Here is a 27,549-nt window from a genome sequence, read left to right as displayed (position 1 = left end):
TCTTCATAACTGCAGTCCAATTTACCATAAGTTTAAAACTTCCACTCCATATGGGAATTGAGGAGGAACAATAGCATTGTAGGCTGACAATATAGGACGTAGGGAGGTATCCCCATACTTCCTGTTAAATTGCTTTCGGCCCCACACTGATGTCAATGCTTTGACTTTTAACAATTCGATGTGTTCTTTCCAATTTAGCTTCACATCAAACCACATGGCAAGGTATTTCTACTTTTCTACAACTTCCACTTTATTTCCTCCCAGGAGTCAATTGAACCCTACATTTCCTTTTCGCAGCACCATGGACCATGTCTTGTCAAGGTTTACACTAAACGTCTTCCTTAAACAATATTAATTGAAGACATCCAATTTCATTTGTAGGCCTACTTCCATCATGTTCATTATCACCAGATCATCTACATAGGAAAGACCCAAAACATTCAAACCTTTCATCTTGGGGCATTAGCCTTTTACTTCTTTTAATGCATTTGGCAAATGTGCTAAAAACAGGGAAATAGATAAAGGGACCAAGACACAGCCCTGGTGCAGGCCGTACTTGATCTGTAACTTCCTTCTTAAGGTACCTGGCGTATCTAATGTCACCCAAGCCCAATTCTGACTATGTAACTCCTAGAGAAGCAAGAGTAGATCTTTGAGGCTTGGAATTCACAATGTTTCCCACAATAGGTTTCAGAAGTCGACAAAACACAAATCAATTTCCCTCAAATCTATTGATTTCCTTGCAATTGGCCACAAATTAAAACAAATGTTTAAATGTTCAGAGGCCTTCTTTGAACCTACCTTGTTCAAATGGGAAAAAGTTATTGTTTTCCACCCAAACATTCATCAAGCATAACACTTAGGAAAAATCTTTCTCACCCACATACAGTAGGCTGATTAGTCGATAAATCTTAGGAGCCGTAGCATCATTCTTCTTACAGGTAGGTCTTATAATCACACCTTTCCAACTGTCTGGGAAATGCCCTGAGGCCAAAGTCTTTTGGAAAATTACATAATAAAAACTTACCCAGCCTTCTACATTATTTTTTATTACAACTGTAGGGAGACTGTCTAGGCCAACTGCCCTAGTTAACTTTAGGTACAGAATAGTTTCTTTTATCCTGAAAAATATGACAGTTTCATTATTCACATCAAACTTTACCTTCGGGCTCACTTCATCCTCATCACTACCTTATATTTTACAGAAGTAATTAACCCAGTCATCTTCCTCTCATTTTCCCTGACCCGCTTCCTTCATGCACGAAAGCCCAGATTTATACTTTTTCAGGCAAAACTGCGCTAACGCAGTTTTGCCTGAAAAAGTATACTGCCGGCTAGCGCCATTCCAAGATGCTTGCCGGGCATCACATTAATGGAATGACGGTAGCTGGCGGCTAGTGGCATGAAAAAGGATGCTAGCCAGGTGGGGGAGGTGTAGGGGGAACAGGAGGTTGTGTCAAAGAATGATGCTAGTATGGTTAGAGAGCATATAACTGCCTCTTATCAGACTAGCGTCATTTTGTAATGTAAAACCCCCATGGACATGACTCCTGTCTTAGTAAAGACAGGAGCCATGCCCACCACACCAATGGCCATGCCCAGGGGACTGGGCATAGCCATTGGGCCCATTGACATGTTGGGGGGGGGCGGCAAATTATATGGCACTTTTAGAAAAAATATAAAATACGTACCTGTACTTAACTTACTTACCTGGGATGGGGTCCCCGTATCCTGTGGTGTCCCTCTAGTGTGGGTTTGGGTGTCCCTCGGGCTAGGGAAGGACACCTTTGGGCCCATTCCATGCTCTCTGATCATGGAAATTGGCCCAAAGGTCTCCTAACAACTGCCCTGACCCAGGTGTTAAATAATGGCGCTAAGCAAGCTTAGCACTCTTATTTAAGGCCCCCTTCCCCTGTGCGTGATTTTAGCATGGGGGGATAGATATGGTGCTAAGGCCATATAATTTTTTGCACTGGAACGTCTACCTTGCATCTCATTAACGCAAGGTAGTTTCCTGCACGCAAAAAATGACGAACTCCAAAAGTTTGGCACTAGACAGGTCTAGCGCCAAAGTATACATTTGGAGTTAGGTTTGCGCCGAATTCGCATAAAAAAAAATGACGCAAATTCGGCGCAATGGAAGTATAAATCTGGGCCAAAGTGCCAACATTTCCCAATGTTCTTTAATTCTATTACCTCAATCATAATTTGCCAGTTTCTACTAATAGTTCATGTTACCACCTTTTTGACAGATTTGTTTTTACTACCTAATCATGCTTTTTCTTAAGAGATCTCATCCATTTCCTTAATTTTTGTTTTAATCTCCCACATTTCCTATTGAACCAACCATTACTCTTTCCTTGTATGATCCACTTTCTTTTCTACTTACGTGCTTTATTGTAAAACCTCTTCCTCAAACAGATTGAACTACTGGTCTGTGCCAAATCCCGAATACCTAATCCAAGTTGCACAGATGTCTCCTCACACTATCCTCAAGTCTCAATATAGCGTCTCAGAAGTTCTTCCTGTGCCAAAACCCCATCATGCCATATTAAAAGTTAATCCTGGAACTCCTTCGCCTCTGGCAATTTTTGTTCTTATGTAAAATCATTTATTACCTTTAGGTGTTCATCAGAAATACAGGTAGTGATATGTCTGAGGTATTCCACTTGCATCAAGATAACTTTAACGCTTTGCTCTCTTTTCCCTAATCCTAACACTAAATGCAAGGGGCAATGGTGGCTTCCTTCAATATGCAGCACCTTAAACTCTTCTACAGAGGAAAAAATGCCATACATTATTACATACATAATCAATTGGGCCACCCTGCTTCCCATAACAAAAGGATTGAATTGCTAGACAATCCGCCACTACTCAGCCATTTACACGGAACAGCCATCTTGACCCTAGGAACTTTACCCAAGCTTTGTCACGTGCCGAACAGAAAGTTTTAGGGAAACTAGCCTAGCAATGTAAAACAACAAGATATAGACAGTTCAGTGTCATTGTGCATAGATGTATTCATTTTTACAAAAGATAGTAACAACATACATTATAAAACCAGACAAAGCGTACAGCACAATCAGATTGTTCCACTTCTAAATACTGTTCTGGTCTCTTGTTACTGAGCCCAATTTGACCATCCACTGGCATTCTTTTGTGCTAAGTATGATAGCAACATATCCTCCCTTGGTGATTTTCAGACCACAATTTGCCATGTCAGATCTTTCTTACTGTGCCCAGTTTGAGTGTCGTTTGCCACCAAATGACGGTCTGCATCTCACATTAAATCCTACTGCTATGTTGTGTAGCCCCTCAAGCATGTTTTTGTTGCATATTTTGGTCATAGTTTTCAAGGACACCAAATACAGTATACCTCATTGCTAATAAAAGGAAAATAGGATTGGACCTTCTGGATTGGTGGCAGTAGATTGTAAGTAAATGTACAATTCAAACTACTCCCAATCTTAGAGTGGCCTAATATTGGAGTGAGCTTCCAACCTGCTGTGATGGTGTTACTTTAGGGGGTTGACTATATGCTCTTAGTAACTGATCTTTGAGCTTACTGACCCTTTCAGACACAAACATGGGAGGTGGGAATTTAATGTCACTAGCATGTGCCAGTGTTTTTGTTACTTTTCACATTTTAGTTTGAGGGTTGAAAGTTGACATATGAAACATTCCTCATGATTGGTTTGGGATCTCAGAGTAATGGATCTGTCCCTAGGGCAATAGCAAACATATTTAATGGCATGGCTGGGGTAGTCTCTGTAGTTTTTGATCCAAGATGTTTGCATCTGAGTACAGTAGTGACTTATGAATTATGTGCAAGAGGGATGAGTCACTAACACCAGGGGGACTAGTGCTAATATGCCAGTGTTCGTCTCCCAAACGTGCATGTGTTGCTTCTCAGAAAGGAAGCTGTAATGTCTGATAAGCTATTTGGGATTCACCTGGTCTGGGAAAGGTACTTGGCCTGAGAAATTGATAGCAGAATGTTAAGCACCCCAACATCTAAGAACTTCTCACTGCTGATTAAATAGCTTGAAGTACTTGTACGGAAATGTCCAGCACTGACTATAATTATATTGGATGGGGAATACTTTCAATTGTGAGTACAAATTTTGCAATGGACAATATATACCATACTGCAAATAAGAGGACTTGTGCTAACATGCCAGCAGTGTAATCACACATCTTTTAAATGAGAAGTGGGTAGTTACCACCACAAACAGATAGAATGTACCAATGTTTTTTGATACTTTTCACAGTTTTATTTGAGAGAGTTGAAGGTTGAAACACATATGAGCCTGTCCTCATGGTTAGATTGTGATCTAGGTGTAAGTAATGTGTCTTGGAATAGTGCCAAATCTGTTTAATGGCCTGTCTGATGCGGCATCTTGGGTAGCCTCTGTTCTGTAGTTTTTGACCCAAGATGTAAATTTATTTTTTTTAAATCCTCCTCCTCTGTACAGTTGTGGCTGATCGAGGGGAAACTGGCTATAAAGGTGATCAGCCGTCTGCACATACTTTTTAACAAATTGAAGGATTCTACATTTTCAGTGAGCTTTCCTCCCAGTATATATCCTAGTTGGTGAGCATTAGTTTGCCAATACATTTGTTTCCTCACTCTAAATCTTCTCTCAAGTGTCAATTTAATAGATTGGTTGCATAAGGGACCATTAACAGCCCCTTTACAGTAAGATATACCACTTCATTTGTTTCACCTTGGGTACACTTTTAGGAGTTTCTGCTTAGACAATTGTGGATTTGTTTTCCCCGTTTTATACCTTTTTCAGACGGTGTTTGTATGGCCTTTCAAATTTTATTATTGATTGTCTGGCAATTGATTTGCATAAATTATATCTCCCCACATTCTTAAGAAATGTTGTCTTTAATTTACATCTACTTAGGTTCACCTTACTCTTGGGCCTTCTTGGACTCCTTTTATGTATTGTATGTACATCTAGCAGTCCATCTAGCTGGACATATAGGCTTGTATTAGGGACTTACCCCTTAGCCTCTTTTTTATTTTTTATATATAGAGGGTATCCCCATACAGAGTCTGACAAAGTGGCATTCCTGTTATGAGAAACATGTTGCTAAAACACTAACTGACCCTTCTCTCTGTAGTTCCTCTTTTAAAAAGTTATTTTCTCCACTGCATCAGATCTTAACCAATTTGAACGATGCACAAAGAAATTGGTCAGTACTCTGTTTGCAACCGATCCTTCATCAATTTTGCATGCAACTAACACTGTTTCTCAGTCCTCTGATATGTAGTGAACCAGTGATTTTTCTAGATGACCCTAAATTCCATCACAGCTTAATTGGAATGACTACTACATATTCTCGCAGCTGGATGGCCCAAGGGAATGTTATGTCACGAAAAAAAAAATCAAAAAAGCACAACAAGAAGGGCAGGAATTGGAAGAGAAAATTGTGATGCCAAGCTTATTCCTAACAAAGTTAGCCTTTGGCAATCTTAATGAAACAATTGCACATGTCATTGTATTTCTAACTTTTCTAAGGAGAAAGCTTATCCTTATATTTGTGCTGTCCTCAACAGTCACCATGTATTGCCAAAAGGAACATGACTGTAATTGTAACAAGAATGATAAGGCTGCTAGTTTTTCTGAGTCCTCTTTTCATCTCTCCTATTTAAAATGCCCATGTTCTAGTGCTAGCACTGCCCAGATGCTGCAATATGATGCTCCTGTTTTGGGGACTAATCAACTATCCAGCAGCAGTTGGAATCTCAAGAGCAAGGCTGGTACTCCCTACAGAAAGAGCCCAGGAGACCATATGACCTGTAGTTGGATCAGGAGAACTACTATCTGTATTCAGTCTTTCTTTGCTCTTACTGGCATCAGCTGAGAAGTCACATTTATATAAGGGCTTCTCTTTTGTTATTATTGAACAACCTGTTTGATTAAGAAAATTATACTTCTCATTCTTTTTTAAAAATTGAAGACAACTCTTTTTCGAAACCAAGCTATGATGGCTATTGCTGGTGTTAATGCCCTTTTGAATTTCTTTTCACTCATCTTCAAAGAAATAACCACCTTCCAAAAACTTGAAGACCTTAGTACCTTTGAGAATAGCAAGCATATTCCCTGCATCATTAGAATGGAGAAAACACCTGACACTAAAAAATGTTAAAGACACTGCCACACAAAATGGCTGACAAAAGTAGGAAGATTGGCACTTATAATATTATTGACATTTTCAGGCAATTTAACAATGATACTTGCTGTGAAGGACTTCCCTAGACTTTGACAGGGATAACGAAACTGAATATTCATTGGCATGAATCTAGTGACTAAAAACAAAGGGGTGGTCCTGAAAATGAGTCTTTTGACTTGGCAAGAATAGCATATTATTACATGTTCTCTGTTTGCAAAATCTTTCTTGATGTACGTACATATGATGTACTCATAAGACTAACCACCTGGATACTCGACACCCCTGAAGAGTTCACTCTGAGTGTCTTGGTGGGCCCTTAGGCTACAGTGCTCCATTGAAATTGTAACTATTCGCAAATGTGCTCAATGGGCACATAGCAGGTAAAGATCTCGTATTGTCAGCAAAGGATGAGGGTGCTAACGGACCAATATAGGTGTGCATGTACAGAAAATATAAAAAAGGAGGTGTGTGTAGAGGGATGTCAAAATGTTTGAGGGGAGCAAGGATACTTTGTTTGGGATGGGGTTAATGCACTGAAAACTGTTCCTCATTCCATTCACCAACAAAACCTGATTCAAGTGTAAAAGCTCATATTTTAAATGCACAGTTTCCACGATTTAGAGTGGCACCATGGACCTGGAAATTCTTTAATTCTTACATTTTCTGTCAACTTTATAAAATTTATGTGAGAGATGCAATTTGTCATTTGGTTAACCCTATTGTTAGAAATGGGGTCTCTAGTTGGCAGACGGTTTGCACCCTATCCAAGGAGGGACCTTCACTCTAGTCAGGTTAAGGGAGGTCCCCCACTCGGATAACCCCTGCTCACCCCCTTGGTAGCTTGGCACGAGCAATCAGGCTTATCTCAGAAGCAATGTGTAAAGCATTTGCACATAACACACAGTAAGAAGTGAAAACACTACAAAAGGACACCACACCAGTTTTAGTGAAATAGCCAATATTTATCTAAAACAAGACCAAATACAATAAAAATCCAACATACAGTAAGAAAAATATGAATTCTGCAAGATTTACCCAAAACTACAGTTCCTTAAAGTCTATAGCTCCACCTGGGGTTATGACGGCGTCGTGATCAACAAAACCAACAGTTCAGGCCGGATGCGGTGTTGCGGGCCAGCAACGGTGTGGGGAAGACCTGCAAACAGTGCCTTGGATTTGCAGGGCGTCATGATCATCGCGGTGAGCTCCGTAGAGCGGCGTCACTGACGTCGCAGTGTCTGTTCTGGAGTTGGTGCAGGAGTCGTGAGGCCCTTGAGGTCACACGCGTTGCAGATCGAACTCCAGGCTGATGAAGTCAGGTGTGCCAGTATGGATGGTGTCAGGGCTGCGGTGTGAAGCGGGATGATGCGACTTGCGGTGTCCACAGGTCACGATGCAGGCAGCAGCTCGGTGACGGCGTCGGTAAGACCAGGGCTGTGGCGTGAAGCAGGGCGGTGCGACGTGCGGTGTCCACAGGTCACGGTGCAGGCAGCAGCGGCGTCATTGCTGAAGCGCTGTCGTTGGTAAGCCCAAGCCAGCAGTGCGGGACGGGACGGTGCTTTGTGACCCTCATGAGAGGTGTCCGCAGGCCACGGTGCAGGCAGGATGTCAATGGTGCTGGCGTCGGTGGACCGGGGCTGCGGTGCAGGACGGGATGGTGCTTCGTGTACCACATGAGCTGTGTCCACAGGCCACGGTGCAGGCAGTGGCGCCGGTGTCAGCAGGCATCGTTGGGATGCCCAGGCTGCGGCGTGAGCAGGCGATGCCGGAGTGTGGGGCCCACAGGTCACGGTGCGAGCAGCGGCTCAATGAAGACGTCCGATGACGGCGTCGGTGAGACCAGGGTTGCGGTGCTAAGCAGAGCAATGCGACTCCATGTGGCGTCTGCAGGTCGCGGTGCAGGCCAGCGGCATCGTTGGCGGCGTCGCAGTGGGTTCTCCTCTTGAACAGCACAAAACACACAGTTCCCAGTGCTGCAGGTCGAGGAAACTGACGTCTTTTGTGTCCCTGAGACTTCCAACAGGAGGCAAGCTCTACTCCAAGCCCTTGGAGAATTTTCTCAAGCAGGACACACAGCAAAGTTCACCCTTTTGCACTCTTTTCAGGCAGAAGTAGCAACTGCAGGCCAGTCCAGCAAAGCAACACAGGAAAGGGACAGTACTCCTCCTTCAGCTCTTCTCCTGGGCAGAGGTTCTTCTTGATTCCAGAAAGATTCTAAAAGTCTGGGGTTTTGGGTCTTCTTACACCCAGTTCTGCCTTTGAAGTTGGCAAACTTCAAAGCAAAGTCTCAAGTGTTTGCAAGATCCTTCCTTGGCCAGGCCAGGCCCCGGATACTCACCAGGGGGTTGGAGATGGCATTGTGTGAGGGCAGACACAGTCCTTTCAGGTATGAGTGACCAATACTCTCCTCCCTTCCAGCACAGATATGCAGGCTACACCGCATCCCTCTTTGTGTCTAGAGGAAAGGTGTGAACAGCCCAACTGTCAAACTGACCCTGGCAGACAATCCACAGACAGGCAGAGTCCCAAAATGGTATAAGCAAGAAAATGCCTAGTTTCTAAAAGTGGCATTTTCAAACAGACAATTTGAAACCCAACTCCACTAAAAGATGTATTTTTAAATTGTGAGTTCAGAGACTCTAAACTCCAACTTTTTATCTGCTCTCAAAGGGAATCTGCACTTTAGGTATATTTAAAGGCAGCCCCCATGTTAACCTATGAGAGGGATAGGCCTTGCACAGTGAAAACCGAATTTGGCAGTATTTCACGGTTAGGACATATTAAATACACTAGTATATGTCCTACCTTAAACGTACACTGCACCCTGCCCATGGGGCTACCTAGGGCCTAACGTAGGGGTGCCTTACATGTAGTAAAAGAGAAAGTTGAGGCCTGGCAAGTGGGTACACTTGCCAAGTCGAATTGGCAGTTTAAAACTGCACACACAGACACTGCAGTGGCAGGTCTGAGCCATGTTTACAAGGCTACTAACGTGGGTGGCATAACCAGTGCTGCAGGCCCACTAGTAGCATTTGATATACAGACCCTGGGCACCTCTAGTGCACTTTACTAGTATATCAAATATGCCAATCATGGATAACCCAATCAACAGTACAATTTCCATAGGGAGCACTTGCACTTTAGCACTGATTACCAGTGGTAAAGTGCACAGAGACAATAAACCAGCAAAGACAGACCTAAAACAAATGAGAGGAAGAAGGCAAAAAGTTTCGGGAACGACCTGCAAAAAGGGCCATTTCCAACACAACCCCCTCCAGCCTAAAGCCAGGGTAGGCCAATCAATACCTTGCTGGACTTCCCTGCTCAGGGCGATAGAACCTGGACAATATCCTACTACTGCAGGAGCTCTTGTCAGTTCTACGCCTCTCTGAACCCAGGTTGATCCCTCGGTCAACACTCTCAGGGCCCACTGAACTAACTTTGGGGGACCTCTTCTCCTTATCTGAGAACTCTATCTGTGCAGCACCTACCCTTACCTTGCTCACAGATGCATCCCAGTAGGCAGACAGTACCACCAGGGCCAACAGTGTGATGTGGCCCATTTCACCCCTGGGGTCTGACTTCAGTCCCCCTCGCAGGGAAAACTCTGACCACAAGGATAACAACCAACATAGGCCACTGACAGCTATCAGTGTCAAGAGTCAGGACCCAGGCCATGCTAGGGTCTCTAGTCTCTGTGGTTTTAAAAAATGGGGGGTAGTAACCCCAGGTGCACCCTTTTCCACTTTCCTTCCCACCAGTTCAGGGGTGGTGTCCTGAGACTGGTCACTCACCTTTTGGGTCTGTGCCCTCCGGATGAGCAGGGGACAGGGGTGGGCTCTCCCTCCTCCTGTCCCTCGTGCTGGGATCCTGTACCCTCCGCCTTGGAGTGGTACCCCGAGACAACTGAACTGTGAGGGTGCCTCTGGGGGCCACCCATCCCAGTTCCCTTTACACCTGGGGCAACTCATTGCCCAGAAGGCAGTCTATGGGCATCTGGGTACTGACTATGACCCGCTTCTGGGTCACCTCCCCGCCCCACTCTAGGTTTACCAGGGCCATAGGATGGAAGAAGTCCTGCCCATGGACTGGTGTCACCCTACACACCTGGCCGGTGTATTGTTCTGGGGAGACAAGCCTTTTCACCATCATTGTATGGCTAGCCCCACTGTCCCTCAGAGCAGTGACTGGGACCCCATTCACTGTTACCTGGTGAAAGTGACTCCCCCCACCCTCAGGGATCACCAACTCCCCCTCTGAGTCAACCTCCCAAAGAAGGGATATCATGGTATGGTCTATGACCTGCCCCTGGGGGCTACCTCCCCCTAAGGCTAAATTAGCCACCTCAGTAGAGGGGCCACCAATGTGGGTTGTCTTAGGACAGACAGAGTCCCTTTTCATGTGTCCTAACTGGGAACACTCAAAGCACCGGGGTTGAAAATGGGGTGCCCTGGGCCACCACCTACCAGAACCTCCCTCCTTCCTGTCAGAATGGGCCAGGGACTCTTTCTCCCTCGTTATCCTGGGACCTGTCTGAGTCTCCCTTGACTTCCCTCTTTCTTCTGGGAACCCTGCCCACCTTTGGCGGAGTCTCCCCCATAAACCTTCTTGTGGACCCTGGTACTCACCCAGTGGTTTGCCTCCATAGCAAGCTTCCTGGGGTCAGTCAGCTTACTATCAGTTAAGTGCTGGCGCAGCTCTGCAAAACACAGACTAGACAAGTGCTCCCACACAATTAAGTTGTACAGCCCCTGAAAATCTGTCACATTACTGCCCTTCACCCAACCACCCAGTGCTCTGCAAAACGAATCTACACGCTCTAACCAGGTCTGGGACACAGTTTCCTTACTCTGCCTAAACTGATCCCTGTACTTGTCAGGAGTAAGACCATACCGAGTGAGAAGGGACTCCTTCATGGCAGCGTAGGTGAGGTTGTACCCCTTACCCAAAGCTAGCAAAGTGTTGCTCCCCTCCTCTGTGAAGTGGTTCCACAATCTTGCTCCCCACTTCTTCTCAGGGACCCCATTCATGTGGATGGACGCCTCATATCCCTGAAACCACCTTTGTATGTCATATCCCTTCTTGTACTCTCTCTCCCTACGTTTTTAGGAATGTGCACAATTCTGTCTGACTGCACTGAGGAATTGCTGCCACCATCCTGGCTGGACCTGCTCCTCACATCCAGCTCTTTTACTTTAAGCTCATGGTCCAAAAGCATCTTTCTTTCCTCCATGGCTTGTTGCTCACTCTGAGCCTCCATTTTTAATCTCTCCAACTCAATCTGGTGCCTCCTGGCTTCTCTCCTGTCCTTCAGCTCCTCTGGATTCAGTCCTTTTGATCCACCACTGCTGCTTGGCACAGGGGTTACCCCTCCCCCCCCGGGCAGCTGCTGCACCTTCAGTACATCTTCTCTAGGATTTGTGTCCGTAGACTCTCCATTTGGATCCTCAGACTGCCCACTGGCAGTTCTGGCTGCTACCCAGGCCCTCAGCACCTTCCGTAGCTCCTGTTTTTACAAACTGCCTTCAGTTCCTTCATGGAATAGGTTTCCAACCTATTCTCCTCAAAAAACAAATCCTGGGATGTAACTCAAGATGCTTTTGATTGAGACATGATGTTGCTGGGGTTCACTTGAACTCAAGATCCAAAATAGGTCAAAGAGAAACAAAATCAAAAACAAACAACTGTATGTGGCACGTAATGGTCTGCAATATGGTAGTAGTGTACACCAACACTGTAGTCAAGTGCAAATGCAAGTCCTACCCTCACCGCTGACAACCAATGTTAGAAATGGGGTCTCTAGTTGGCAGGCAGTTTGCACCCTGTCCAAGTAGGGACCCTCACTCTAGTCAGGATAAGGGAGGTACCCGCTCAGGTAACCCCTGCTCACCCCCTTGGTAACTTGGCACAAGCAGTCAGGCTTATCTCAGAAGCAATGTGTAAAGCATTTGCACATAGCACACAGTAATAAGAGAAAACACTACAAAAGGACACCACACCAGTTTTGGAAAAATAGCCAATATTTACCTATATAAAACAAGACCAAATATGACAAAAATCCAACATACAGTAAGAAAAGTATGAATTCTGCAAGATTTACTCAAAACTACAGTTCCTTGAAGTCGATAGCTCCATCTGGGGCTATGACGGCGTTGTGATCAACAAAACCAACAGTTCAGGCCGGCCGCAGCGTTGCGGGCCAGCTACGGTGTCGGGAAGACCTGCAAACAGTACCTTGGATTTGCAGGGTGTCATGATCCTGGCGGTGAGCTCCGGAGAGCGGCGTTACTGATGTCGCGGTATAGGTTCCAGAGTCGGTGCAGGAGACGTCAGGCCCTTGAGGTCACACGCGTTGCAGATCGAACTCCAGGCTGATGACGTCCGGTAAGCCGGCGTGGATGGCGTCGGGGCTGCATTGCGAAGTGGGACGATGCGACGTGCGGTGTCCATAGGTCAAGGTGCAGGCAGCGGCTCTGTGACTGCATCCAGCGGCGTTGGTGAGACCAGGGCTGCGGTGTGAAGCGGGGCGGTGCGACGTGTGGTGTCCACAGGTCACGGTGCAGGCAGCGGCGTTGTTGCTGAAGCGCTGTCGTTGGTAGGCCCAAGCCAGTGGTGCGGGATGGGACGGTGTTTCGTAACCCTCACAAGCGGTGTCCACAGGCCACTGTTCAGGCAGGATGCCGGTGATGACACAGGAGACTGCTGGTGCTGGTGTCGGTGGACCAGGGCTGCGGTGCGGGACGGGACGGTGCTTTGTGTACCTCATGAGCGGTGTCCACAGGCTACGGTGCAAGCAGCAGCACCAGTGTCAGCAGGAGCAGCGTTGTCGGGGATGCCCAGGCTGTGGTGTGAGCAGGCGATGCCGGAGTGCGGGGCCCACAGGTCGCGGTGCGAGCAGTGGCTCAGTGAAGTCGTCCAATGACTGAGTCAGTGAGACCAGGTTTGCGGTGCGAAGCAGGGCAATGCGACTCCGTGTGGCGTCGGCAGGTCATGGTGCAGGCCAGCAGCGTTGTTGGCGGCGTCGCGGTGGGCTCTCCTCTTGAACAGCACAAAACACAGGTCCCAGTGTTGCAGGTCGAGGAAACTGAGGTCTTTGGTGTCCCTGAGACTTCCAACAGGAGGCAAGCTCTACTCCAAACCCTTGGAGAATTTTCTCAAGCAGGACACACAGCAAAGTTCACCCTTTGCACTCTTTTCAGGCAGAAGCAGCAACTGCAGGCCAGTCCAGCAAAGCAACACAGCAAAGGGACAGTACTCCTCCTTCAGCTCTTCAGTTCTTCTCCTGGGCAGAGGTTCCTCTTGATTCCAGAAAGATTCTAAAAGTCTGGGGTTTTGGGTCTTCTTCTTATACCCAGTTCTGCCTTTGAAGTTGATAAACTTCAACGCAAAGTCTCAAGTGTTTGCAAGATCCTTCCTTGGCCAGGCCAGGCCCCAGATACTCACCAGGGGGGTCGGAGAAGGCATTGTGTGAGGGCAGGCACAGTCTTTCAGGTGTGAGTGACCACTCCTCTCCTCCCCTCCAGCACAGATGGCTAATCAAGATATGCAAGCTACACCCCACCCCCTTTGTGTCACTGTCTAGAGGAGAGGTGTGAAAAGCCCAACTGTCAAACTGACCCAGACAGACATTCCACAAACAGGCAAATTCACAGAATGGTATAAGCAAGAAAATGCCTACTTTCTAAAAGTGGCATTTTCAAACCGACAATTTGAAAACCAACTTCACTAAAATATGTATTTTTAAATTGTGAGTTCAGAGACCTTAAACTCCAACTTTATATCTGCTCTCAAAGGGAATCTGCACTTTAAGGATATTTAAAGGCAGCCCCCATGTTAACCTATGAGAGGGATAGGCCTTGCACAGTGAAAACCGAATTTGACAGTATTTCACTGTTGGGACATATAAAACACAGTAGTATGTGTCCTACCTTAAACATACACTGCACCCTTCCCATAGGGCTACCTAGGGCCTAACTTAGGGGTGCCTTACATGTAGTAAAGGGGAAGGTTGAGGCCTGGCAAGTGAGTACACTTGCCAAGTCAAATTGGCAGTTTAAAACTGCACACGCAGACACTGCAGTGGCAGGTCTGAGCCATGTTTACAGGGATACTAATGTGGGTGGCATAACCAGTGCTGCAGGTCCACTAGTAGCATTTGATTTACAGACCCTGGGCACCTCTAGTTCACTTTACTAGTAAATCAAATATGCCAATCATGGATAACCCAATCAACAGTACAATTTCTATAGGGAGCACTTGCACTTTACCACTGGTAATCAGTGCTAAAGTGCGCAGAGACAATAAACCAGCAAAGACAGACCTCAAAAAAATAGGAGAAGAAGGCAAAAAGTTTGGGGTAAACCTGCAAAAAGAGCCATTTCCAACACCTATCTTAAATGTTGAGACTTCCATTGGCCACCTATAATTTGTGTAGCAATCTTTTGCTGATTCCGCATTCTAGGTTGCCCAAACGTGTTCGCCTTGCCCATATCTTGTGATGTTGTACAGCATAATTAATTTTTCGTGCAGATGAATTTGTTGGCTTATTGTAAGGGATGTGTGTTCTGATCTAGCTTACCATCTTTTACTTACATTCGGACAGTGAAAACACAAGTATGTGTATTCAAAGCTTTTCACTCAATCTCATTTGAGGGCAGGTGTATGTTTATGAATTAGTTGTTTATATTAGCTGTTATACCTCGTAAATGTACTGTCCTTTAACCAGTAAAACCCTCAATCAAGATGTCTTTTTCACATTGAAGGGTCCTTACTATTAAATTACAATACTGTAGCTCAGTCCCACAAAGTATTTTACTGAAATTGATGGAAAATGTCCGTTTTTTTCAGTATATACTGCTGCTAAACGCTTAAAGCTTGTCCTATCTAAGGAAATAATTTCTGTTAGTTTTTACTCATTAACTGACCTGCTAGTAGCGTGCTGAGAGCTGCAGCAACTTCATTGAGCTATCTCACAGGCCTTTCTTCATATATTTATATATCATACTAATTCATGTAATGCTTTTGTTTTCTATTGTTTACAGAGATATTTTTTCCTGGACAAAGGAATTTTGAAGTATGCGAAGGGCCAAGGCGATGTAAGTTTCAAACTATACATACCCTTATGAAAATTTGCAATTTGCTTGTTTCCTTTCCGATACCCCACAATTAAGAGGCTTCATTAAGCAGACTGCTCCCTATACCGACTGCATTAAATGTTAAATACATGTTTGCATTGCATGCTTTTTCTTTTTCATCACCAGTCTCAACTGAAGCGGTTTTACTGAAAACGAATTCACTTTGATAGTTTGAAGTTATCCACTACTTTTGAACTCATTTTGACAAATCTGTGATGGTTGCAGAAAAATAGTCCCTTTGAAAAATAGTCCAAGCATGGCAAATACCACATTTATGGTGTCTATTATAATCATGAAGCAAGAATGCTGCGTGATCTAACTCAGACATCTCTAATCCATGTGACTTTAAAGAGAACGAGCCAAACTACACCAACACTTATTTTGGCACCAACGATACCTTCTTTAGTAATAAGCCAAAAGGCACAAAAAAAATGCAAAACTATGAGGTGGCAAAATCATTGTCAAACACAAACTTGCATCTCTGTTTAGATGGCTAACTTTGTTTCACGCCTATGCAAGATTAATCTGTTGATAAATATTTGATTTTCATTGTGGGCGGAGTTCAGAGTTTTAAGCAGCTTTTTGAAGTATCTTCTGTGTCTGCTGTTTAACTCTCGTCTGGTCCATTGGATTGATTTTACTTAGTGACTGGAGAGGAATTTCCAGTTATGTTGCAAATAGATTCTGCTGGATTTAGTTGCTGGCATGTGAGTCTTCGAAACAACTACTATGGAGACTTACAATTTGAACTGTTTATTGGTGTATGTTGATGGTTGTTTTAGAGATCCTCTTTTTTTTTTATTTCAGCCATACTAAGTTATGTTCTCCAAACACCATCTGGTGTAACTTTATTCTTAGAAACCATGTGTATCTGACCAATTTGAAATTCCACCTGGGGGGGGGGAGGCGTGTGAGTCAGATAAGTCTTAAGTTAGTAACTAACTTTTCCGCCTAGAAGGCAAACAAACATGTCACACCTCCCTTTGTCCTGCTGTTAAAAATACATGTCTTGCAAAATTACTCCATGCTTGCCTGCCTCCTGAATGTGACAGGCCACTGCTGAGCAGGACGAGCTAGTTTGCCTTTGTCAGTTTCCTATATCTGTTTGCATGTCTTGTTCTAAGTTACTAATCTTTTATTTGTTTCTTCCAAGTGGTATCTTTCTCTGAGTTCTTTTTCAGAGATGCTGCCTGACCCAGTGCAGGGTCTAACAAGTTAGTAAGTTTGATTAGGACACTGTCCATGGTTCTCAATATTCTTTTCAATACACGTCTATATACACATATATATCTATCCTAGTGGCAGTCGCCTCTAGGTAGTTATAGTTAGGACGTAGTTTCCATAGGAAAAAGGGGTTTTGTTTTGTTAATAACTTTGCCGCCATTTGAATCTTCACAAGAGTTTCCAAAAAACATACAATGCTGACTTCAGCATCGGCCTGGAAAGTTTTGGGTGATCTGTCAAGCAGGGGCAGAGAAAAAGGGGGATCCCAAAACGCTTTTTCCCCATGCATTTTTCCATAGGGATTTTGAACAGGAATAGTGCCCAAACCACTGGATGGAATGACACCAAATTTGGCAGAAAGGTAGCTCTAGGTCCAGAAAGCGCCCTTTTTGTTATTTGGTGTGAAACCGTTCAGTAGCTTTTGGGAAACTAAAGAAAAAACAAATGTGCATATATAGGGACGTGAAGGCTTTGCAAACCCTCCCAATATGCTGAGATCTGATTGGCTCCTAACACTTAAAAGGATATGTTGGCAGCCATGTTAAGTCGAATCCCAGAAAAAAATTACAAAAATAAGAAAAGGGGTCAGGATAGGTACACCGTTGCCCCCTTATCTTTGGTGCTGGGGTCTCAGGGCAAAAAAGTATTTCTTTTTTTGAATTTTCGGTGGGAGACGTGGTGGATTCATGAATCCGCTGAAAATAAAAATAAAAATAAAAAAAGCGCAGGCTCCCATGCTTGTTCAAATGCAGCCCCTGTCTGGGCCATGTCCCAAGGGGCATAGCAATTTTGAATGTCAAGAAGCCGCTGGGCCGCCCTGCCCCCCGCAGCACTGGGGACTGCCACCTCCCCGGGGCTACAATAAAAGAACAAATGTTGCAGACACCTGAGCCCCAGTGACCACCACCTCCCCAGAGCAAGTAGAACATTGGAGAGGGGCCTTGCGGCTCCCCTCGTGGAGCAATACATGGCTGTGGGGACCTCCATCGCCCAGGATCAGCTCCTGCAGTGTCCCACGTGCCCACCCTGGACATAGCTGTTTGCTCTGACTTGGCAGGAGCTTTGGCAGTTCCTGCCATGTCAGAGCAAACATAGCTGTTCCAGCCAGTGAGAGCTGTCAAACAGAAGTGGAAATGGAGGTTTTCTTCTGCTTAGGCAGGGAATTGCTCTCACAAAAAGGGAGCTCTCTGCGACTGCAGTGCTAGCTCACGCAGGAGGTGGGGAGCCAGCTGGGACTGCCGGGGCCTTCAGGCTCCCCCTGTGGTCCCCAACCATTCTGACTTGGTGCTCTGGGCTGCGCCCACCCCTCCCCCCCAAAAAATTGAATGTTTAGGCTGGGCCCTTGGGGATGGGGTCCCCAAGTCTGAGTTCTGCCTGCGGACAGGGGCCATGCAGCCCCTCTGCCCCCCCAAAAATAGAAATTTAGAAGGCCCAACCCTGGGGGATAGGGCCCCGGGGCGGAGATCGGCCCAGGGAGGGTGGCCATGCACCCCCCCTCCCCACCCAAAAAAAAAACAATTAGAAGGCCAAGCACTGGGGCATGGGGTCCCCGGGCCGAAATTGGCCAGGGAAGGGCAGCCACGTGGACCTGCAGCCAACTCCTGTTGCACTGGCCAAAGGCCGTACGCAGCTTGGGGTTGTGTGGTTAGGGAGGGTTGGCCGTAGCAACTTGCTGCATGCCAGGCCCTGCAGCCAACCGCATTGTGCACGGCCAAACGCTGTGTGCAGTGCAAGGTTGGGTGGCTATAGCGTCCAACCACCACCGCACATGGCCAACAGAAAGAGGTTAGATTAACATATAGTAGTGAAACTTACTTTACGTTAAAAAAACAAAATGTAGAAATTCACAAAAGAAGACAAAGGTTATAGGAATATTATAGTTAGGAAATAAAATTTAAAAAACATAGAAACTCAATTAAAACAAACAGAGGTTACAGGGATGTAATAGGCATTTTAAATGTACAAAACCATAGAAATTCACCTGTTATAGTTAGTTATCTCAAGTAACTATAACTTGTGCCCTAAGGGCCGAGATCAGCCCGAGAAAACCAACACCAGCAGGGCCCCAGCTCTGAGGGCATTCAAGCAATGGAGCCGGGCAGATATCATTAAGGGTAAAATACACAGACTAGACCAGTTGATTTGTAACCCCGAATATCCTCCTTAAAGGACATAACAGAGGATGGGGAGGGGGTTTGAGTCTAGGTGTTGAACATACAAAATAATATCACCAGCTGAGGGATTGCCAGCCTAGACTTATCCCACAGAGTGAGCGGAATTCTAGAATATAGCAGGCCAGGGTCTGTACAGCTAAAGCAAACATTAAAGGAGAGAGAGGCACCCCTGATGTGTGCCTCTACCCACTTCAAATGCAACAGAATTGAGCCCTTTCACATGCACTCTGGGCCTGTTGGCAGTATAGAGAAGAGTTATAAGTGACAGAAAGTATTCCCCAGTACCAAGCATAAATCCCCAATCCAGAGAATCAAATGCTTTCTCAGCATCGACCAAACAGCAACAGATGGGAGCTGCGGATGTAACAGCCTAAGTTTAATATAACTACTGGGTGCTACAGGCTAATATGCAAGAAATTGATTTCACCATGAGTCTGGTGCAGCAGACCTCTTTCTGGAAAGGGATCAGGTTGAAACCAACCCACTGTCCACAATATTCCTTAAAGTTTTGCCAAGACACAGGAATAAGATGGCTGCAGTCTCTGCATGGGCATGGAAATACATGGAATGGAAGGTGACCATGATGCTTCTGTATTCACTGCAATTGCTTTTTTCAGAACTTATCCCTGCTGTTATTCACAGAGCGAGCAGTGAGAGAGTCTGTCTAGAGTGGGCCTTTCTTTCTTAGATTAAAAACTGCTAGAGGAGATTAAAGACCAATTACCATATCTCCTAACTCTATAACAAAAGCCAAACATACCTATGGTCTGTGATAAGGAAAACACAATATTTTGGGTAGAAGGGGTCCTTAAATCGTTTCCCACTATTAATGCAGGGAAATCCTCAATTAAAGTCAAAATAGCCTCCTCTACCCTGAGGTAGCATGCTTCTTCAAAGGGTTTCACCTCATTTCACTTGTGCAAGCTCGTGGTGGGGCCTACAAATCTCCAGTCAGTAGAGAGGAGCATTTTAAGAGATGGTAAGCTGAAGATAGTCTCCTGTGATTATGGTCTGCTGTTTGTGTGTCCAAATCCTGCCAGCTCTGGAAAGAGGCAAACACACAAAGTGGACAGTAGAGCTCTGCGATTTCTTCCTGATTGAAAGTTCAAGTTAAGGCAAACACTCAGACACTACGATGTTTTTGTAAACAAGTGGAGACCTTCCAGTTTTGGAATTTTGGTTGTACTGTTTTTTTATCTATGCATTCACACTATTTTTCTTGCAGAATGACTACTAATTCTGATGAATGCCTCAACACCCTTTTTAGGGATATACAAAAAGCAGAAACATGATGACTAATTGCCCATCACTGGATTGAAATATTTCCCTTTTAGTTTTAAACCTAATCCTAGCGGGTGTGAATAAACTCTGGTAGTTCGACCAAGAGGTACTTTTATTCTCAGTATTAACACCTTTGCACTCTGCATCCCACTCCTTATCATGTAGGACTATTTCTCACTTACCATCTATTAAAGTGCTCCACTCTACTAGTTGGAGTGTCGTAGCTCACATCATGAGTTCACGCAACTGGTGTGAGAAATAGCCCTATGATGAGGCATGCCAACTCAGGATGGATAAGTGTTTTCACCCATACACTAAGGACCTTTCTGCACTAATAGTAACAGAGAGTATATTTAAGTTCACCTCCAAGTATTGCATTGTCCTTACCACAGACCTTTCTCCCATTAGCCAGCTATGTATAGAGGAGAATTGTATAATACTGTTAACAGCTCAAATCCAGCAGAAGAATGAACCCTCCATATATATTCATGCAGTTCTGACATCACAGTATAGCACAAGAAACCACACCTGACTTTAAAAAAAACCTGTTGAATTTATGTCCCTGGCACAGAATATCCTATACATGCATTCTCAACATTGGCCATAATACAACTATATTCCATGGCCAGGGAGGCCTGCAGTGTGATCAAAGAACAAAACAGATTGACGAGTGAATGCAACATTGGCAATGAGGTAGCCGTGGACTGCTGGAGACTGATGTACTCAGGCAGGGTAGGTACCCCTTAATCACAGCCACAAAAAAACTTAATTTTTAATTCCTATACAAGACATATTGCACACCAAGTAAAATGCACAGAATAGAGCCAACCAAAAGCCACAAGTGCCTTGGGTGTCATGCTTCACATGCAGACTTTATCCAGCCAGTGTTTGGCTATACCCACCAATATATGAATTCTGGCATCCGATAACATGCATGCTAATAACAATACTCCAATTTCAACTAAAATCTTCCCTGTTGATAGCACTATTAGGTGATGTAAATCAGGTCCCTCATGCTACAAGGCATTTTGCAGCACTGTCTTTGGTTCTGGCTATCAGTCAATCAATCAAGGCATTTGTAAAGCACACTACTCACCCGTGAGGGTTTCAAGGCACTGAGAGGGGACTGCCACTGCTTGAACAGCCAAGTCTTGAGGTGTCTCCTGAAGATAAGTAGGTCCTGTGTCTGTCGCGGTTGAGAAGAGTGTTCCACATCTTGGCGGCAAGGTGGGAGAACGATCTGCCATCGGCAGTCATTCTGTGGATGCGTGGGATAGTGGTGAGGGCAAGGTCAGCGGAGCGAAGTTGTCAGTCAGGGTGTAGGAGAGCTGTATTCTGGTCCAATGTTGTGCAGTGCCTAGTGAATGTGGGTGAGGAGTTTTAACATGATTCTCTTGTTGACAGGGAGCCAGTGCATGTCTAAGGTGGGCTGTGATGTGGCTGTGGCAGGGGATGTCCAGGATGAGGTGTGCGGATGAGTTCTGTATGCGTTGCAGTCTTTTCTGGAGCTCGGCTGTGGTTCCTGCGTAGAGGGTGTTGCTGTTGTCCACTCTGCTGCTTACGAAGGCTTGGGAGACCATCCTTCTGGTTCCATTGGGGATCCATTTGTAGATCTTCCGAAGCATGCAGAGGGTGTTGAAACAGGAGGGAGGAGACGGCATTGACTTGCTGGGTCATTAATAGCGATGAGTCCAGGATAAATCCCAGGGTTCGTGTGTGGTCAGTGGGTGTCGGTGCGGTTCCCAGTGTGGCAGGCCACCAGGAGTCATCCCTGGCGGAGGGGGTGAAACCAAGGATGAGGACCTCAGTCTTGTCAGAATTCAGTTTCAGGCAGCTGTTCTTCATCCATTCAGTGATGGCCTTCATTTCTCTGTGGAGGTGAGGATCAGCTGGGTGTCATTGGCGTGTGAGACGATGTTGAAGTTGTGAGATCGGATGATGGTTGTGAGCTGAGCCATGTATATGTTAAAGAGGGTCGGGCTGAGGGACGATTCCTGGGATACGCCACAGATGATTTTGGAGGCTTCAGAGCAGAATAGAGGGAGGCTGAGTCTCTGGATTCTACCGGTGAGGAAGTAGGTGATCCAGTCCAGGGCTCTGTTGTGGATCCCTACGTCATTGAGGCGTGTGTGCAGGGTGTGGTGGCAGACGGTGTCAAACGTGGCCAAGAGGTCCTGGAGGATGAGGACCGCGATTTCACCATTGTCAAGTATGATCCTGATATCGTTGGTGGCGGCGATGAGGGCGGTTTCGGTGCTGTGGTTGCTGCGGAATCCGGATTGGGACGGGTCCATGGTATTCTCGAGGAAGCGGGTCACCATTTTCTGGTGCAGGAAGCTGGTCCCCACCATATACGCATGAATTTAAGGATATGTCAACATGCAACAATAGGGCTGATACCTCTGTATTGCTGCAGCCTGTTGCCTACAAGCCTTGGGAGACCTGGGACCCATTCTTGGGTTACCTTACGATACTGAGGATCTGCCTGAGTTGCCCTTGGGTGTCTGCTACTGCCAATGGGCACAGTGGCCTGGGACTGGCCTGACTTTACTGGTCAGGGATCCAGGTCATGTGAGTGAACACATGATGTAGCTGAAATGTCAGTGCTACTTTGACGTCACAGTAATTATCTATAGAAGACAATCTTTGCATTTTGATATTTGAAGTCCTAACAAGTTAACTGTAAAGTGGTGCACTTAAACCCTACATTAACGTGGTTTTACTGTATAATAGTGTTTTTAAATGATGTGGTAAGCCCTAAAGTAAGTATAATTATTTGTTTTGATTTAATGTGTTCCTTTATGATTTTAATTAAGTTTTTCACTAAAAGGATAATGAATTTCTAAAAGGAAGTGCTTTAAATGTCACAAGCAAATGTTAAAAATGTAGTTGTGCATTATAGCTATGTAAGTGATTTGTTTCACTTTATATTTATTGTAACATGAACATTGACAAAGCTTATTAATGATGAACTCATAATTCTAAATGTTATATGTGCATTATTTTGCATAAATGGGTGTGTGATGTTAATTTAATTTGCTTTAGTTCAGCCATATTGATTTGGTAGGCCACTGACTTTAAAAGAAATGATGAGTTAGCAAAAGAAACAGCTTTTTCATTTTTTCAGATTTTGCTCTCCTAGAATGTTAGCCTGGAAATAGATGTCCTATTGTTTTACGAAAGGTGAGCCGAAGAAAGCAACCTTGAACCCAGTACATTGAGGAACTGTGGAAATGGGTGATATATAATTGATTGAAGTTGTACAGAAGAGCTAAGATCTGTGCATTTCACATGTTGGTAATGGAAATCTTTCCTGATGTTTCCAGTGACTGTCATATGATGGACTGTGATTGTACAGTTAAACCTTCCCATTCGTATGGAGTGATTGACAATTCATCATGAATTTTGAACTTTATTATACTGTTTCCCACTTGGATTAGCAGCATTTCTGAAGGCATTCTTCTTCTTTTCAGGATCCCCTTGGACTTTGAGAGGTACAGACCTATCTGTCCTTACCCTTCATTGTCAATGCTTTGCTGAGACATAGAAACCTTTGAGTGCTTGGTACTTTTGATGTTAGCTCAATTAAACTTCTTCCGTCACCTGTAATTACCCAAGCTGCTTCTGTATCTCTATAGTCTTGTTTTGAGAATCTGATAGATTAAACTTGCATTAGTCTGTAATAAATTCCTTGACTTTATTCCCGACTGGAGTTTTCCTTGTATGGCCAAGTGGGTCATACTGTCATTTTGAATTGTTGTTTGACTTTTGATGCCTAAGCTTTCTACACCTTTATCCTGGGTGAGAAGATTTGTTTACCTTGTTATAAGCATACCTGGAAATGCTTTACCGCACATATGGGCAGGTTGCCTGGGATTTGGGTCTCCCATTATCAAGATGATTTATGTGCAGTAATTTTAGCTAAGCACTGGACAAACTCTGTCTCCATTGTTCATTGGATATGGCTACCACTCTCACTATGGGGGAGAATTTCGTTGGTGAAGATGGTAGTGCTCCCTACGTTTCTATAGCAATATTCTAATGTTCCTGTTCTACTCCTCTTGCATTTTTTTGCTTAGTTGAAACAGGCCTTGTCTCATTTAATTAGGAGTGGTGGCCAGCACAGAATTCAGTGAGAGATTGTGATACACTTGCTGCAGGCTAGCAGCCTTGCGTTGCCAGAATTCCACACATTATTTATAGTGCTGGGTTGCGGCACATACTACACCTGTCAAAATGGAGTGGGCTATCTCCCGGATGCACTTGTTGTTGGGTCACATTTTTTGCCACCACAGACTGCGCCACAGAATGTAGATGTTTTCACTGGTACTAGTCGGGCCTGGTGGGACCGTGCACGTGGTTTGCCGCAATCGCTCTCAGCCTTCTTTGCTTCCTTTTGTATGTAATCCTATGCTCCCTCCCACTAGAGGGCCATGAAGAGTTTTCTATTTCAGAAAGGCCTACTCACTATGAAAGACATTTTTGTAGGTAACTCATTCATTTTGCAGCATGCCTTCTGCACCTGACTTGCCACAACTCCCGTTGTGCTGTTTTGTTGCCTGAGATTGCGATCCGTGGCAAGGGCAGCCACACCCACCTTCCCATCCGCACCACCTAAGACAACTTTTTTCACAGCTTACATTGAAAAGGTTGAAATGGGACATTCTGCCTCTTATGTCTACACTAACTATCTCACTGCAAGGATGGATGTGTTCCCTGAGGCAGGCACAGGTGGTAAGTCTTGTTGAGCTAGCAACTCCCAGATGAGACTTGGTCATACTGCTGTTCCCAAGTTAGGAACTCTACTTTTAATTATAAACAAAAGTTAATACAATTTAAATTCTCGCATTAACACTATTACACACCATTTAGAATCTCACTATTCAGCGACCCGCCACTAGTAAATGCTGCAGAGCAGGTAGGTGTAGACTTTTTTCATATGGCATGGCCCTGCCTTGATCCCCTTTCATTCTGCTGTGATATTTCAGTTTATTTCTGGAATTCTTTAAGGCTTCCTTTCTCCTTCTCAAGTTGCTTTGTGGGTGATGTCATCACTACCTGCCTCCTGCCAACGCTTTCTTCTACACTATTTGTTTTAGTGAAGTAATAAATTGCAAAGATTTGGATGCAGTGTGCAGTCCTGCTGGGCTAAGGTTGGTCGCAAGATGCAGTTTATTGCCATGAAATGGTAGATTATGCTGATACTGTTCACTCTTTCTCCCGTCTTTGACATATGGGCCCCTTTTAGGGCGTTCTTACTCCGCATCATACATACTACATATCACAGGCACCACTTCTCACCCATAGCAGTGGTAGAGAATGAAAGAGGTTGATTCATTGAAACAAACCTGATGTTTCAGGAACGAGTGACATCTCTAAGGATAAGCCGGATAGAGGCTTCAGTTGCATCTCAACTGCATGTTACCTCAGAGCTTATCTGTATGAACAATTCCATCAGGCATACCTTCTTGGCCTCCACCACTTTTTCTACTTCTACCCTGGACTCCTATCTCTTCTCTTCTCACAACTGCCTCAGCCTCTTCACAGCACCATCATTCTATTAATGACATCAGATGCTTCAGCACTGGCTGAATCAAAAATGTTTTTCAATAAATCACTTGCACAGACCACTGTCATACAAACTGCTCTGTGACATGCAGCTCCTATTTCACAATTAATTCAATGCTACAGTAAATACATTTTAGATTAAATAAAATGGAGACATCACTAGTGTACTATTACTCCTGTTGTGATAGTTGCTTACGTACAAACATTTGAAGTGTTACCCTCTAATGGTTAGGAGAAGAACCCCACCTCCTTAGGAGCCCCGGGCATGCCAGTTCTCCAAATGGCCGCTCTTAGACTTTTCATCCTTGGCGTGGTCTCCCTTAACTTTTTGCCTCTGTTCCCCAGATTGTTGATGTGTGCTGGACTCTGATTTTACTGTTTGTTTTTTTTTGTTTTTTTTTTACTCTGGGCACTTTACCACTGCTAACCAGTGATAAAGTGCAAGTGTTCCTTTACAAAATGTGTATGTAATTGGTTTATCCATGATATTTGATTTAGTAGTAAGTCCCTATTAATGTGCACTAGAAGTGCAAGGGCCTGTACATCAAATGCTACTAGTGGGCCTGCAGCACTGGTTGTGCCACCCACATAAGTAGCTCTGTAATCATGTCTTAGACCTGCCACTGTAGTGTCTGTGTGTGCAGTTTTAACCGTAAATTCCACTTGGCAAGGGTACCCATTAGCCAGGCCTTAACCTTCCCTTTTCTTACATGTCAGAAAGGCAGGGTGCAGAGTATGTTTAAGGTAGGACATATACTAATGTGTTTTATATGTCCTGACAGTGAAATATTGCTAAATTTGTTTTTTCACTGTTGCAAGGCCTGTCCCCCTCATAGGTTAACATAGGGGGCTACCTTTAAATCTGATTAAAGTATAGATTCCCTTTGGGAGCAGATGGACATGTGGAATTTAGGGTCTCTGAGCTCACAATTTAAAAATACATATTTTAGTGAAGTTGATTTTAGATTGTGTGTTTGAAAATGGCACTTTTAGAAAGTAGGCATTTTCTTGCTTATGCCATTTCTGTGACTCTGCCTGTTTGTGGATTCCCTGTCTGGGCCAGTTTGACATTTGGGCTGGTTGCACCTCACACTAGACAGTGACACAAAGGGAGCTGGGGTGTAGCCTGCATATCCTGATTAGCCATATGTGCTAGGAAAGAGGGGGGGGGAGTGGTCACTCACACCTGAAAGGGCTGTGCCTGCCCTCACACAATGCAGTCTCCAACCCCCTGGTGAGTGTCTGGCGCCTGGCCTGGGCAAGGCAGGATTTCACATTCAAAAGAGACTTTACTTTGAAGTAGGCCTACTTCAAAGGAGAAAATGGGTGTAAGAAGGGCACCCAAAACCACAGACTTTAGAACACTTCTTAAAACAAGAGGAACCTCTGCCCGGAGAAGAGCTGAGGAAGAAGAGCTGCCCTGCCTGTGACTGTGCTTTGTGGAGCTATCCTGCAGTTGCGGCTTCTGCCAGAGTAAGAGGGCAAAGACTGGGCTTTGAGTGCCTTCCATCTTGAGAAGAAATCTCCAAGGTCTTGATCTAGAGCTTGCCTCCTGTTTTTGGAATCTCAGGTACAGCAAATACTTCTCCCTTACCAGCACCTGGATGCTCTGCTGAGACTCCTGCCCTGACAAGTGGTGCCCTATCCAGTCCCTGGGCCCTTGAAAGAAAAGCTGGTGAAAATGGAAGGAAATCGACTTCGGATGACTCCAGACTGATGCCACTGCTGAATCCGGTGACGCCGCCTACAACCGACTCGGTGATCTTCGCTGGAACGAGATGACCTTCGCAGGCCTGACACCACTGCAGCCCGCCAAAGCCCGCAACTCTGTGGAAGTTGCTGCACACGTCGTGACGACACCGCTCGAAGTGTGTGGAGTAAATGTTTTGCACAGACGCCACAAACCCCAACTTCACGCATCGGCTTGTTCTCATTCTTCACCAAAGTACTGTACCTGGGGGTCTGCGTGACTCCGTGGCTGG

General features: G+C 45.0%; 1 protein-coding gene across 8 annotated transcripts in view; it reads left to right on the top strand.

Moving 5' to 3' along the window:
- OSBPL3 (oxysterol binding protein like 3) overlaps window positions 1-27,549 on the top strand; it is a 911,347-nt gene that overhangs the window by 479,337 nt on the left and 404,461 nt on the right. For all 8 annotated transcript variants that reach the window (XM_069211408.1, XM_069211401.1, XM_069211406.1 and 5 more), the window contains one exon: window positions 15,228-15,281. In XM_069211408.1, the coding sequence (XP_069067509.1) occupies window positions 15,228-15,281 (54 nt within the window). The remainder of the gene's footprint in view (window positions 1-15,227; window positions 15,282-27,549) is intronic.

Source organism: Pleurodeles waltl, chromosome 10, assembly GCF_031143425.1.
Source record: "Pleurodeles waltl isolate 20211129_DDA chromosome 10, aPleWal1.hap1.20221129, whole genome shotgun sequence".
Classification (NCBI taxonomy): Eukaryota; Metazoa; Chordata; class Amphibia; order Caudata; family Salamandridae; genus Pleurodeles; species Pleurodeles waltl.
The sequence above is the reverse complement of the archived record's forward strand: the minus strand, read 5'-3'. Positions and strand labels throughout refer to the sequence as shown.